The sequence below is a fragment of the Myotis davidii genome, unplaced genomic scaffold (assembly GCF_000327345.1).
Source record: "Myotis davidii unplaced genomic scaffold, ASM32734v1 scaffold646, whole genome shotgun sequence".
Lineage (NCBI taxonomy): Eukaryota > Metazoa > Chordata > Mammalia > Chiroptera > Vespertilionidae > Myotis > Myotis davidii.
The window spans coordinates 403,835-419,824 of record NW_006296801.1 but is presented as its reverse complement, the minus strand read 5'-3'; the positions used below and the strand labels follow the sequence as shown (position 1 = coordinate 419,824).

Genomic DNA, 15,990 nt, shown 5'->3' with positions numbered 1-15,990 from the left:
AGCAGCAGGCGGGGAACCTTGGCTTCCTCCATCACTGGAGCAAGCAAGCCTCCTGTTCCCTTCAGCTGCCTGGCTGCCGGCCGCCATCTTGGTTGGCAGTTAATTTGCGTGTCGGAGGTACGGTTAATTACCATGTCTATTATTAGATAGGACTAGAGGCCCAGTGCATGAAAATTCATGCACTGGATTGGGGGAGGGATCCCTTCCCCAGCCTGCCCCCTCTCACAGTTTGGCAGCCTTCAGGGGTGGGAGGCGACACGACGATTGGGGAAGGCGACGCTCCCATCACACCTCTGCTGCTGCCACTGCCGGCAGTGCAAGCCTTGGCTGGCTCTGGTTACCTGAGCCTCAGGCAGTCCTGGCCAGCTGGGGGACTGAGGGGACTGGGCACTGCCATCTTGTGGCTGTGGATGCCACCATCATTGAGGGCTAGGCAGTCAATTAGCATATTCCCTCCTTATTGGCTGTGAGTGTCTCCATCTTTGAGGGCAGGGCAGTCAGCATATTCCCTCCTTATTGGCTGTTGGCGCCGCCATCGTTGTGATGGTGTGAGTGTCCATTAGCATATTTCTTCTTTATTAGATAGGACTAGAGACCCGGTGCACAAAATTCATGCAGCAGGGGAGGGGGGCGTGCCTCAGCCCAGCCTGCACCCTCTTGCAGTTTGGGACCCTTTGGGGGGATGTTTTCCTCCTGGCTTAGGCCCACTACCCTGGGGCAGTGGGCCTAAGTCGGCAGTTGGACATCCCTCTCACAGTCCAGGACCCCTCACTCCTTCCACCCTCCTGCTTGCTGCTCCTTCTCACTCAGCTCGCTGCTCCTTAGCACTGCCACGGAGGTGGGAGAGGCTCCCACCACCACCACTGCGCTTTTCAGTCAAGAGCCTGGGTTCTGGCTGAGCGACACTCCCCCTGTGGGAGCACACTGACCACCAGGGGGCAGCTCCTGCATTGAGCGTCTGCCCCCTGGTGGTCAGTGCACATCATAGCGACTGGTCGTTCTGCCATTGGTCACTTAGGCTTTTATTATGTAGATAAATTAATATAGCTCTTATTTTAAGAACCCTTTTTAAAATATGCATTAATTTTTATACATACATTATCTAAATTATGTGCCCAGTTTGCCCTCTGCTGTTCTCTTTGTACCACATTTGACTTTTTAAATTTCTTGTTTTCATTCATTATTTATTTGACTGGAACACATTTTCTAGTAGTGTTTTTCAGATTAAGTATGTAAGTAGTATACTCGGTGAGACGTTGCATGTCTGAAACTGCCTTTCTTTGCTCTTATATACTAGTATAAATTAGAGGCCTGGTGCATGAAAATTCAGGGGGTCCCTCAACCCAGCCTGCACCCTCTCTCAGTCCGGGAGCCCTCAGGGGATGTCTGACTGATGGCTTAGGCCTGCTCCCCACGGGGAATGAGCCTAAGCTGCAGTCGGACATTCTTAGCACTGCGGAAGAGGCGGGAGAGGCTCCTGCCACCGCCGCTGTGTTCGCAGCCGTCAGCCCGGCTTGTGGCTGAGCGGAGCTCCTCCGGTGGGAGCACACTGACCACCAGGGGACAGTTCCTGCATTGAGCGTCTGCCCCCTGGTCATTAGTGCACATCATAGTGACTGGTCATTCCCAGTTGTTCTACCTTTAGGGTCAATTTGCATGTTACCCTTTTATTATATAGGGTGGAATTCTTTCAAAACTCTAAATATTGCTTGTTGCCTTTTAGTATTTAATGTGACAGCCAGGATGTCTAATGTGAGTCTGGCTCTCCTTCCTTTGTAGGCAGCTTAATTTTCCTGTCTCTAAGCTGTAAACTTTTCTTTTTCTCTTTAGAATTCAGAAATTTCACCAGGATATGTCTCGGTATGTGTTTCTTTTCAATATTCGTACTGACCTTTATTGGGACTTCGAAGTCTCAACTCTGTTTTTAGCTCAGGTTTTCCCCCCCTCCATTATTTCTTTAATTACTGCTTCTTCCATCCAATCCAGTCTCATGCTGGATGTTGTATCTTCTGGATTTATTTTCCTATATTTTATCTTTCTTTCATATTTTTTGTTTGCTTTTCTACTTTATATTCTGAGTAAATTCCTCACTATACTTCTTTAATTTACCATTTCAGTTTTCATCATTTTTCCTTCTAGTAGTCTTTTATTGTTGGTTTCATTATTGCAGTAGTCCTCCCTTATCTGCAGGGGATAAGATCTAGGGCCCCCAGTGGATGCCTGAAACTATAGATAGTATTGAACCTTATATACACTATGTTTTCTTCTATACATACATTCCTTTTCGCTTAAAAGAAACACTCTACAGCTTCTTTTTGACATATTTGAATTTCAACATCACTGCTCTTATGCTTTGGGGTCACTTAAATAAAATAAAAATTACTTGAACACAAGCACTGTATGATGCTTAGCAGTTGCTCTGATAACTAAGATGGCCACTAAGTGGCAAATGGGTGCATAGCATATACAGTGTGGGTATGCTTGACAAAGGGATGATTCATGCCCCTGGTGAGATGGTGTGAGGCTTCTTCATGCTGCCCAGAGTGGTGTGCATTTTGACATTTATGAATCATTTATTTTTGGAATTTTCCATTTAATATTTTCAGACCACTATTGACCAGAGGTAATTGAAACTGTAGAAAATAAAAATGTAGATAAGGAGAACTGCTGTACTGGTTATTTGCAAGTGTGCTTTATTCTCTCTGCCTTTTTTGTAGCAATTTCTCTTTATTAATGCAGTACACCTTCAGATCTCTTAAATCTCACCGGTTACTTAGTAGGAGTTCAGAATTTTCACCAGGATATGTCTTGGTATGTGTTTCTTTTCAATATTCTTAGTGGTAGATCCACTTTATTTTATTTTTGTTAATCCTCACCCAAGGATATTTTTCCATTGACCTTTTAGAGAGAGTGGAAGGGAGAGATAGGGACAGAGAAAGAGGCACATCGATTGGTTGCTTCCTGCACCTACCCTGACCAGGGCTGGGGATTGAGTCTGCAACTGAGGTATGTGCCCTTGACCTAAATCAAACCCAGGACCTTTCAGTCCTCCGGCCAACAGCCTATTCACTGAACCAAACCAGCTAGGGTGATGCTCACCTTATGTAGCATGTAGGTGAAGCTACCTGTCTGTTTTGGGGAAAGTTTCCAAACCTTTTTTGTACTTTATTGCTTGGAAGCTCTTCCAGCTGGTTTTCTAGAAGTAAGCCAGAAAATGGCACTGCTTGGCCAAATTGTTTTCTTTTCAAGCCCCTGCTTAGCTAGAATTCTGCCATCTAGCCCTCACACCTGGAGGTCTTTGGGGTTAACCTATCAATTTCAGTTCCACTCTGGTAGTTCATCAGACTTAAGAAGATTTCAAGTGCTACCTGTTTAGGAAACAATTTAAATAAATGTTGCTTGTAGAGTAAGTTTCCATTTGCCATTTCTCATTCATTCATTCAACAAATATTTATTGAATAACTGCTTATGTCAGGAAACATCATGGAACTTACATTTTAGTAGAAAGACTAAAGTAATAAAACCTTTTCCCCTACTGCGTGAGAATTTGACCTTTGGTTAACTTTCTAGGTCTGTTCCCTGGAAACCTGGTAGTGTCAACTATATTCCTAGGTAACACTGTTATGGTAAAAATGATCTCTGAGAAAATTGCATGTAGACTAGAAGGAAATCTAATGATGCAGACCCCATAGCTTTGGGCTCCATTTAGTACAGCGATTCTTATAACGGAGCATATCCCTTGTGGGGACCCTGGAAGGAATGCCTATGGGTTCCATAGTGTATGGGTTGTTAGCACCTATGGAACATGATGCTTCTAAGCCAGGATGGTCTCCACACTTACCTCATATAGATCTCATTTTGCACTCAACCTGGCAGCTTCAGAGTCACAGCTCCCTGACAGCTCTGTGGGCTGCTGAGCGTACTGCTGCAAGGACTCCCACAGAGGAGGACCATGACACTACACTGCCTGCAAGCTGTACTCCTTTGCTATATTCTTAGTGATTCTGGTGCCAAGGGTGGCCTCTGAGAATCTTTGATTTTGAACGTCATTGAGCCTAATGGACACTGCAGTGTTTTAGTCGGGTCTTGGGATCCTGGCATATATTGCCCCCTAGGTCCATTAGCAGTCCTGTATTCTCCTAGAGGTAAATTTTTATAGTGTAATATGCTCATTCTCCTTTCATGTAGGCGCAGGATTCTTGGACTTTGGTCCCCACTCCTCGGTTCATACATTTCACAAGCAAATAACTTTTTTTCCTTTTATCCAGAGTTGACCTCCTATTTGGGATGTGTGAAAAGTTTCTACAGGAAGTGGATTTTTTTCAGAGGTAAGTATATTCCCTCTCTTCTAGTTAATTAAATCTTAGTTATGCAGAGAATATCATTTATAGAGTGACAAGAGCGATCACAAGCCAGAATTCTTGGTTTAGCCCATGTAGTCAACCTATTATCTGTGCCATTGTACCCTCATTAGTGTATTTTCTTTAGTGGTATATAAACCTCTTTAACCATAGCCTCAAACCTAAACATACAACATTAGAATAATAAAAACATCCAGAATCATTTGAATTCAGCACTCAGCTGTACCATAAAAAGACAAGTATTATGTGGAAAACTCACAAACTCTTGTTGAAAAGTCACACCTTGTCTGCTTTTAAATCAGTGTTTACACTCGCATATTTCTCTATAATCTACAAAAACTTATTCCAAAATAAAAATAACTTTTATTTTGGAGAATAGTTTTCTCAGTTCTGTATGATACAAATCAGTTAAAACAGATGCAGTAGATGAGTGGGAGTCCAGTTAGTGACCAAACCTGTGGTGTGCTGGCAATATAATACCAGGAGGGAGGCATTTATAGGATTTGAAAGCACTCCATTAAATCTGATGGTTCATTCTGCCATCCCTTATCCCTACCACCATGAACTTTACCAAACCTGAATTTTATATGATTGAACTTTCCAATTCTTTTTCATTTGGGTGATGATAGCTTCCTATAGGGCTGGGTTGCAATACCACCCTTCACCCATAGGTGCTGTTGTCTAGCAAATGAAGTCAAACTCAGCTCTCTAAGATTCTACCTTCAAATCTGAACTAAGTTCATGCCTCTTGGTTTTAGGTTGTCTAAGGTAGTCTGTTCTTGCACAGTTGGGTTGAAGAGCTTTTTGGAAAGGTGACAACTTCTAAATTGCTTAAGTTCCCCATCTGGTTAGAGCTGTACATTTTTCTTAATTTAGTCTGTGAGTCCCTATACTGATGTCAACTCCTCAGTGATTTTATTTTTTTTACTAACCCTTCCAAAAGGCATAAGTACTGTAGAATTGGTCAAAGCTTGGAATAAGTTAATTACCTTTTTTAAGCCTCAGTGAAATATCCTCTGAGTCTGAGTGTTCCTACCGCTTGAATATAAGCTCATTAAGATAGTCCTTTTCTTCCTTTTCACTCACTGTTATGTCCCCAGTGTCTAGAATAGTACTTGGCATTTGATAAATCCTAAAGACATATTTATTAAATTAACTAATAAATCTATAACATCAAAAAATAATTCTAACAGTGCACAGGATTGCTGGGAAAATTAAGTAAGGTAATATAAAATACTTAGGAGTATACCTGGCATATAATGGGTTATTCATAAATGAGGCTGTTATGAGGACCATGTCAGGAGGGCATAATTAGCTGGCTGTCTCAGTCGGGAACCATGAGCTCCTTCAGTTCCTTACTTTTGGGCCTTGCAGATATTTGGGGCTCAGCTTGTGGCAAAATGAATGCATAGTCATTTGCTTCTGTTTGTCCCTCCAGGTGTTTCATCACTGATTTGCCCCACTTGCAAGACAGCTTTGTGGACAAACTCCTTGACCTTATGCCCCGACTCATAACATCCAAACCTGCAGAAGTGGTCAAAATTCTACAGACCATGCTGCGGCAGAGTACCTTCCTGCACCTCCCGCTTCCAGAGCAGGTCAGGGTCTGTGTCATAGCCCTTCAGGCGAAGTCTGGCCAGACAGTCAGAGCTGCTCACCTTGATGAGCTTTCATGTTTGGAGCCACGGGGCTAGGGCCTTTCTTCTGATTGGCTCCCACATGCCCACCCATTAGATAAGGAGACAGAAAAGCAAGGATCTTTTTTGTTACCAGGGATGACCTGACTTTAGAATCATATTTTCTTCTTGTTTACAGATTCACAAAGCCTCAGCCAACATTATTGAGCCAGCAGGCGAGTCAGACAACCCTTTGCGGTTTACATCTGGGTTAGTGGTGGCCCTGGATGTTGATGCAACTCTGGAACATGTGCAGGATCCTCAGAGCACTGTGAAGGTCCAGGTCTGTCCGTGTTTGGTTCTCATAGAGCTTCTATACTGAGTGTGTGACAAAGCATTTAACTTTAGCACCCCCCTTGACTGGCCTGTGTGGCTCAGTGGTTGAGTGTTGACTTGTGAACCAGGAGGTCACAGGTTTGATTCCCAGTCAGGGCACATGCCTGAGTTTTAGGCTTGATCCCCACTGAGGGGTCTGCAGGAAGCAGCCAATCGATGATTCTCTCTCATCATTGATGTTTCTATCTCTCTCTCCCTCTCCCTTCCCCTTCCCCTCTGAGCACAATAGGGAGAGAGAGATAGAAACATCAACGATGAGAGAGAATCAACCATCGGCTACCTCCTGCACACCCCCTATTAGGGATCAAACCCGCAACCCAGGCATGTGCCCTTGACCTGAATTGAGCTCGTGACCCTTCAGATGCTCTATCGACTGAGCCAAACCAGCTAGGGCTAAAAATATATTTAAAAAAATAACTTTAGCACCACTTTCATCTCCACCTGAGGATGGAAACTGGGGAGAAAGAAGAGAGGAGTCTTTTTGGAAAAGGGCCTGGGCTTGAATCCCATCTTACTTTTGAGTGTGGTCTGGTGCAAGTTACCTTAAATGCTTCTACAGCTAACAGACAGGAATAGCTGACATTGAAATGAAATGATGCATACAAAGCCTCTGGTGCCCACTAAGGATTCACTAAATGACAAGGCCTTTTCTAATCTTACTAGGTGAGGATAAGACTTGATCTTTTCAGGGCTTCAAGCAAGCTACAGCAAAGTTCTTTTCAGCTGTCAGTGGGTCAGCTTGGCGAACAAAACTTGTAGGTGGGAAAAAAGCAGTCGTAGGGAGTATTCTTTTCCAAGTTAGAGATAGATATATTAGAGACATGAGAGATGTATTAGAGGTACTAATCAGTTTAGACAGTCTGCAATTAAGCCCCATAAAAAGCAGTACCCATTTATCCATCCATCCATTCTTCCTTCTTTCCGTGCATAATGTTTACTCTATTGTACATGCTAAGTGCTAGTGTTGCAAAGGTAATCATGTCAGTATTCCTGCCTTCAGGATGCTCAGTTTCAAGGATAGATAGACAAATGGTTCTAGCCAAGAACCTAGAAGTATAGAGAGAAAATTACTTTTCCTCCCCTACAGGGTTATTCAATTTTTGACGTGTAAAAATTTGCAATATACTTAAAAAAAATTTTGGAAAATATTCTGGAGAGGCTCTTATTTTGGAGAGTGTGGTGGAGGCTGAGGAAAAAAAGGCTTTGTGGAGATGTAAGGTCTGAAAGGATGAATAAGAGCAAAGGATAAGGGCAAAAGGAGGAATTCTGGACAGGAAGGATATGAAGAAAAATAGGGATACAAGCACAGCAACTGTAATCAGGACAGAAAAACAGCCTGGAGCAGGCAGGGAAGAGCTAAGGATGAATCAGGAGATGATATTTGCTTCTGGTGTCAGTAGAGGAAAAAAACTTCTAGCTTCCCCGCAGGAATTATTATAAATCATGAGAACTTCAGAGAACGAGTTCTGAACTGGCTGTGAAGTCGTGTTGCAGTTGGTTTTTTATTTTATGGATACCCCTCTTGAATCCCCTAACACACACACACACATATTAGTGGTTTTCACCCTAGCTGTACTTTAAAATTATTTTTATTTTTCATTTTATTTATTGATTTGAGAGAGAGACTGGAAAGGAGAGAGAAACATCTATTTGTTGTTCCCCTTATTAATGCATTCATTGGTTGATTCTTGAGTGTGCCCTGACTGGCAGTTGAACCCTCAGCCTTGGTGTATCGGGGCGACGCTGAGCTACACAACCAGAGCCCCCTAGCTGCACTTTAGAATTATTCAGAAACCATTAAGAAGTGCTGATGTACAGGCCTCAGTCTACACCGGTTAAATCAGAATCCTAAGAGAAGGTCCCATGGGTACCAGATTTTGTTTGTTTTTGAGCTCATAGGTGATTCTAATGTATACAGTTTCACATTGTTCCTGAAAAAATGTTCACTGACCAACTCAGCATGAATGAGATTGTAGAAAGACACTTAAGGGTCATCTGCACTGGAAAACCCCTTCCAGAGCAGCTCCATTACACGCATGGCCAGACTCTGCAGTCGGGGAGGTGGGAAACACTGCCTGGTCATGAGGCGGCTCTGCTGATTGCTGAGTGCTGTCCGGTCCAGCCATCGGGCCTGAACAATGCTCCTGTTCTGAACAGAGCTTAGCTGCTGGGGATGTAGCAGTGAATACCACTGAGATTATGTCACGATTATATTCTCATTTAAAATCGCGTATATCAGCTCTTTAAAGCAGAATGTGCAGGAACGTCATTCAATCACACTTCGGTGAGCCCAATTCAGGCCTACTAGATTACACCTTATGATAGAGGAGGTGTGATATTTTTTATTTTTTAGGTTTTCTGAAATTCAGCATATAATTCATAGTGGCTGTTTTCTTCCCTTGACCTACTTGGGCCACAGATTTATAAGCTGCCCTTGGGAGCAATGAATGAAGGCTTCCAGTGGCCATTTCACAGAATGGTCAGGGCCTTTCACCCCGGGCAGATTTGCTGAGAACTCTGGGAAATTCTGCTACCTTTATCATTCTCTTTCCATGCTCAATACTGTTTCAGCCCTCCCTGTCCCTCCTTAAAAAAAATGAGCCCTGGCTGGTTTGGCTCAGTGGATAGAGCATCGGCCTGCAGACTCAAGGGTCCCAGGTTCGATTCCAGTCAAGGGCATGTACCTTGGTTGCGGGCACATACCCAGTGGGGAGTGTGCAGGAGGCAGCTGATTGATGTTTCTCTCTCATCGATGTTTCTAACTCTCTATCTCTCTCCTTTCCTCTCTGTAAAAAAAATCAATAAAATATACTTTTTTAAAAAAATGAAACCCAGGGAGCATTTGAGATATTGCTTCCCAACAATTTTCAGTTTGGTGCAAATCTTACAAAAATTTAAAAAAATTAAGCCCAAGTATTGTCCTTAAAGATACAAAGAATCAGGAAGCTGGGATACCTGCATCTTTTTTCTGTAATAGATTTGGGGCCGGGAGATATACTAGTAAGTAGAAGCTTTAAGAAGAAGGGTACAAAGGGGCGCTAAGATCTATGAAGATATGAAATGAGGTTATGGGGCAGGAGCTGAGACACACCTAGTTTCAAACTGAAAGACCCATGCAGTTCCCTACTTTGCCTATCAGTATATTTAAATAGTGTTGGTCCTATGTGGTTCCAGGATAAGCTTCATTTGTTCATCTAGTTCCTGTGTACGCTGTGCAGTGTAATAGGCCCTTTCCACAGACAGCTGTGGGGCCCCCTGAGATGCTGAGGAAAGAACGCTGGCAGTTTGTGAGATTTGAAAAACTGGCCAGTGATTAGAGCCATCGCTTCATGAGCACTGTCTCTGTAGAAAGGGACAGACAAACTACTTGTAATCTCGTGAAGAGAATACAGCTACAAAATCACTCTTAATGCTTGGTGGATGGTCATGGCTGCTGGGACACAAAATGACTCAGAGGCAGGAGGGAGAGAGTCATCCTGGTGGGCTCCTGGGAAGGCTTTTCCTATCACTAGGATTAATATTTTCCCTATCTAAGACACCTTATTCCTCTTACTTGTTCACCATGGATTCAGGCCACATTACCAAACACTGCTTTGTGCTAGGGCTGGGGCTCTAAAGATGTCAGCAGTGTGGCCCTCTGTTCAAGGAGCAGTCTTTTGTGAGGGCTCTTGTCATCTCTCTTTTCCTCTTGTTATGGGGTTCACAGCAGATGTCACCAGCAATTTTCTTAAAAGCTCATGGCTCTTTCTGCCTCTTTTTCTCATTTCTGTTACCTCGTAGGTCTTATATCCAGATGGCCAGGCTCAGATGATCCACCCTAAGCCTGCAGACTTCCGGAATCCTGGCCCAGGGCGGCACCGGCTCATCACTCAGGTGTATCTCTCCCACACTGCCTGGACAGGTGAGGAGTCGGTCGGTCAGCGTGGGCAGGAAAATATGCTCCTGGGGATCACACCCACCCTTAGGCATCTGAGTTTTCACATGGTCGAATCAGGCCTGCTGAGAGTTGTACTTGATTTCTTAGGGAGCTTAACATCTCGCACCGGGTACATCTAGACTAACTTGCTGCATTGCTTTGATTGCAAGAGGCACAGGATTTTGTCAGATGATATACAGGTTACAGTAGAATGGCGTCTCATGGAAAGAGCTCTGGGCTGGATGCCAGGAGACTTATACTCCTGTCCTAACTCTGCCACTGACTTACTGCATAACCTTGGATGAGCCACTCTCCCTTCTGAACATTTCCTCACCTTTCCAATGAAGATGGTAATTCCCAGTCTTCTAGTTAGTTCTGAGATTGCTTTGTCTGGAAATTAAACAGTTTTGTATTTCTTACCAGACATTTAAATTCATTCTCTTTTTATATCTGAACAATTCAGTTCATTTCCCCCAAACAAGTAAAATGACAGCAGTTCCTGTCCTCCCCTCCTACATCGGCTGGTTCGTGGGGTAACACAAAATAAGATGACGTGATGTAGGCATGCTTTACCCTCCCTTACAGCAGCTGAAGAGAGCCTCGATAACTTGTGAAAAGACAGGGAGTTTGCATAGTTTGTTTGTTTTTTAATTCGTAAGAATAAAATGGGAGAACACAAGTGCAAAGACATTACATTTCAAGCATTGCTTTGGAAACTTGAAAAGGAGACTCGGTCAACAGAACCTAAAATGGGGGGTTGGGGGGGCGGAGAATTGGCTTCACTGGTATTTCCTAAATCATTCAAGATGGTTCAGAAGCATGGCCGTTACTGGAGAAAGTGTTTAATGCCACCAAGTTTGGTTTATTTTAGAAATTAGATGCTTTCTGGGATTTCCTTTCACTGTATTTTAAAATACATCAGTAACTATTGAATGCCATTATTAATGGTTTCCCTCTATCAGGGGTATTAGGTTATAAGTGTTAGTTATAGGTGACTTTATAAAGTTTTCAACAAAGAAGAAATGCTGTTGAATGTCAGGGCAGCCCCCTTGGGGGACTGGTGACCCTGGGCCTGGCACTAGTCCTGAGGGAACATCCAGCAATGCTTTCACCCAGGACCTGCCTCCCTACACATCCCTCATTTCATAACCTTGCTGCCTGGAATGTTTCTGTACTAGTTGCCAAACCTCTAGCCCAGCCATGGGCAAACTACTGCCCGCGGGCCGGATCTCGCTATGAGCTCACACAAACGCTCCATCCATGCTTTTGTTCCGGCCCTCTGGTCCAGTTTAAGAACCCATTGTGGCCCTCGAGTCAAAAAGTTTGCCCACCCCTGCTCTAGCCCCAAGGAAGGTAGAATTGCTTATTCTAATCCCTTCTGATGAACAGATTCTAGATGTGGGGAAAAGGCTGTGGGACAGCCTTGTCATGGAAAGTCCATGGCTTGAGGTGCATATCACAACATGCTAGAGCTCAAAGGAGCTTGAAAGGTCCTGGGGGGCCTACTTACCTGCCCCTGGTCATATAGCAAGTCATTGTCTGAACCAGGACTACAATCCAGGCTACCTTGAGCCCGAAGAATTATAACTCATCTAGGATCACTTACGTTCTCTGAGAGTTTGCTACCCAATCACTATTATAAATCTTTTATAATTCTCTGCGTGGCACTTACTAATGTTAGATGTTTTCTCATTTTTTTACTGCCTTTCTCTCCAATTAGAATGTAGGTTCCTCTAGAGCAGAGAACTTAATTGTTTTTACGTCTGTATCCTCAATACTTCTATATCCTATGTCCCTAATACCTAACATAATAGATGCTCAACAAATAATGAAAATTGAATATAGGATTTTATTTATTTATTTTTTTCATACATTTTCTTGATTTTTCACAGAGAGGAAGGGAGAGAGATAGTCAGAAACATCGATGAGAGAGAAACATCGACCAGCCGCCTCCTGCACACCTCCTACTGGGGATGTGCCCGCAACCCAGGTACATGCCCCCGACCGGAATCGAACCTGGGACCCTTCAGTCCGCAGGCCGACGCTCTATCCACTGAGCCAACCGGTTTCGGCTGAATATAGGATTTTAAATGTGCACTTAAAATTCATTGAATCCTTAGACCAACTTTCTGGGGGTAATTAGTATTCTATTCTTCATTTTATTTGTGTATAAATGGAGGCCCACTTAGCTGGTCCATGGTGGTACTGAGCTCCCACTGAGATTTCCTAACTCCCAAATCCCTTATTTTTTTCTACATTCCATGCTCCTGACCTGGGACACTAAGGTGAAACATTCTGAATGTACCTCTGCCTCCTTCTTCTAATCCAGGAGATGGGCTCTGGTGTTGGTAGGGAGCTCTTCCGTCCAGTCCCTCACAGCTCCCTACGAGTGGCCTGACCTCTGGGAGGCAGTGTGCTCCCAGGTCAGAAGCTTTGAGTCACATAGACCAGGTTCCAAATCCTCTCCCTTGCTGTGTGACCCTGAGCAAGTTATTTTACCTCTCTATCTTACTTATCTCTAAGATGGGAGTAAGAATGATACCTCATAAGAGAGATATTCTTCCAGAATATGACAAGTAGATGGCATGATTTGTCACAGATGATCTTTTGTCTCTTTCTCCCAGTCTCCTCCCTCTTCTTTTCTCTCCTTTTCCTCTTCTTCTGATGGCAGTGACTTGAATTGTCATTCTTACCCCAGTCTTAAGCGAAGGCATAATGACCAGGTGGAGTTTGTCCTCTGACCTTACCAGGGTTTGGCTCTTGAAAGTGCTGTGAGCCAACGCTGGGTTCTGGTCAGTGGTTGGCAACAGCCATCTGGGACAAAAGAGGAAAACATATTGGGGAGCTGAAACTGGGCCTGCTACCAGAGAGTAATGCTGGTTTCATTAGATACACTCAAAGCTGGTATAATTATGTGGGCGTGTCTCACCACATGAACGCTGGTCAGTGGTGATGCTCTCTGGGCTTGGCGAGGTTGCTCTAGCTGCCTGTAAGCCTTTCCTGGAAGATGGCAGTTCAGTCTCTGCTTTCATTTCCAGGGAGAAGTTAGGAAGAGTTTTGGGGGGCATTGAGAAGCCCTGGGACCTCTGCCCTGTTCATTTAGATCCATCCAGCCCTCCTTCCTGCCAAATGAACTTCTGAGCCTCAGCTCATCTCTAACACTTGTACTTTTTGCTCCAGATACAAAATTAAGAAAGACGTCCCAAGCCCATGCTGTTCCTAGCCTTTGAACTTGCCCTTACGTTTTTGTGAAATCCTCTCCCCCTTCTTTATTGAAGCCACATGGTAATAGAAACATTAATTGCTTCAGTGTTTGAGCTGGGCCCAAATTCTGTCACTGCCCAGGTGTGGGTATGGGCAGTCACTTAGAACTTCTCAGAATCTTGGAACTTTTTTGGGATTATGACAGTTTATTTCATGGTGTGGCAGGGTGAGAATTCTTGAGGTTATGGGCTTAGCACAGAGCAGTCCTGGGCTCCCTGCCCAGTGCTTCTTACAGACTCTGTTAGAGCATGTACTGTGCTCTGTGCAGCTGTCTGTCTCCCCAGCCAAATGGTCAGCAACTTGAGGGAGGTCTTTCACTGGGGCCTTCCACCTGCATGCACCAGTTCAGTTAAAGAGGTTTATATACCACTAAAGGACGGAAGGTTTAATGAAATGATTCTAGGTCCCTAAAACATGCTCCTATTCATGGGGAGAATGGTTTTTGTCAGAACCATTGCCTAACAGAGGCCTCCTCTCCACTGATACAATGGAGTGTGCGGTGCATGCAGCCCTGCGGCCTGAGGTCAGCTGCGCAGGAAGAGCTTGGTTATCTGGGCATGAGAATTGGCCACATGCGCCCTTGTGGGCCTCTGTCTGGAGGCTGGAAGCCCTCTACGGAAGCTTTGTAGCTTGCTCTGATCCTCAGCAGCTGTGGTGGGAGCCTACAGAGGCCTGAGCAGAAGGTGGTGGCAAAGAAGCAGGCTGAGGGTCAGCCTCACAGGATGTAGGCTGGGAAAGTGTTTGGTGGTGGGAAGGGAGGGATGTGGACAGATGAAGAAGTGTTCTTGAAACCCTACTGCTTCCATCTGTGATGTTGCTTTTATATGACATTTCACCCTAGTTCTAGCCATGCCCAGTCATAGATTTCTTGTGTCTTTTATTCCAGAACCATGCCAGGTGGAAGTGAGGCTGCTGTTGGCCTACAACTCCAACTCGCGCATTCCAAAATCCCCCTGGATGGAGGGGGGCGAGATATCGGCCCAGGCGGAAACCAGCATTGAGGGCACCATCCCCTTCAGCAAGTCTGTAAAAGTTTACATAATGCCCAAGCCCACGAGGCGCTGAGTCACAAGCAGTCTTTATAGCCTTGAAGGCCCTTCCTGGGGATCAGAGTGAGCCAGAGCCAGGAGGACTTCACCTGGAAATGGCGTTTTGGCATAAGGAGAAACAAGTGACCCTTAGAGTCTCACCTGGGATCAGACACAGATAAATTATTTTGCATTAAGAAAACAAAAACCTTCCTACTCTCCCCCATCCCTCCCTATAATAAAGTTGAGAAACCACCCAACTGGACCTTAAAGAAATTTGTGTGGTTTAGGTTCAACATTTTCTCCGTATGCTTCTATTCCTCGGGTGTGAAACAAAGATCCAATTTTCTAGCCACCTCCAAAGAACCAGTTATGAGTCATAATCTTTTTTCTTAAAGCAATAGTCTGCGGGGCCAACTCCAGAGCAGCTTCCACAGCTGTACTTTTTCACCATAGACAGTTCCTGAATGGCCTTCAACATCATTATCTGCCTGAGAGGCTCCTTCCATAACTCAGGCAATAGGTGGGCTAAGGACTGAATGAACAGCTGAACAATGAATCATTTCCATCCTTGAAGGGGATTCTTGATCTTGTCTGCCATTATCCTTAGACCCAAAATAAAATAAAAGGACTGTATTTTAGAAGAGAAATGGGATCATGGGAAAGCAGGATCCAGCGTAAGAAATAAAGCCACTTCCCAGTACATCTCTGATGACTCCAGTGTTGGAATTGCATGTGAGTTAAAGGTGCAGTTGGATGTAAGAACAGTAAGTCTTCCAGAGAAGTTAATGGTAAGGGCCTGTACCATGTTCTTTACCTGTCATATAATCCTCTCAACAGCCAGGTGAGACTTAAGAGGTTAAGTCACGGGTAGGAAAACTACAGTAACTAGTAAAGCTTTATTCATTCAGATCCCACTTGATTCCAAAGACCTGAGCTACACCACCATAGGGGAAGTACAAGAGCCTTCAAATCCTCAGCCCTCGATTCCTGTTTCCTAATCTGTGAAATACAGATAATGATACCTTAAGGATTACTAGATGGGATTAATTAACACATTGTACGTGGGAAACGTATTTATACGTTTTACGTTGACTGGTAGTAGAGCACAGGACATGTATTAATACGTTTTTTATAGACTAGCGGTAGAATGCGGGTAACGTATAAATACGTTTATTTTTATACTTTTTTATTGCTCTAAAGGGATGCTAACATGCAGATATACGAATTCCAAAGGATAAAAGTTGGGTCTCTAACACATACAATGGTGAATTATGTATGTACTTCCAGGTATAACGGTAATCTATTCAACTGCGTAGAGTCATCCCTTCACACAATTCTCTGCCTCGCCACGCATTCAGTGCAATTCTAAGAAAAATAATTCAGCATACATTTTATAGTAAATCACA

At 44.0% G+C, this 15,990-nt stretch overlaps 1 protein-coding gene across 1 annotated transcript in view; it reads left to right on the top strand.

Moving 5' to 3' along the window:
* INTS4 (integrator complex subunit 4) overlaps positions 1 to 14,841 on the top strand; it is an 81,371-nt gene extending 66,530 nt beyond the window's left edge. Inside the window, 5 exon segments of the mRNA XM_006772517.2 lie at positions 4,269 to 4,328; positions 5,800 to 5,959; positions 6,177 to 6,320; positions 10,154 to 10,274; positions 14,440 to 14,841. Coding sequence (XP_006772580.1) covers positions 4,269 to 4,328; positions 5,800 to 5,959; positions 6,177 to 6,320; positions 10,154 to 10,274; positions 14,440 to 14,618 — 664 coding nt within the window. The 3' untranslated portion in view covers positions 14,619 to 14,841.
* The last annotated feature ends 1,149 nt before the right edge of the window (positions 14,842 to 15,990 follow it).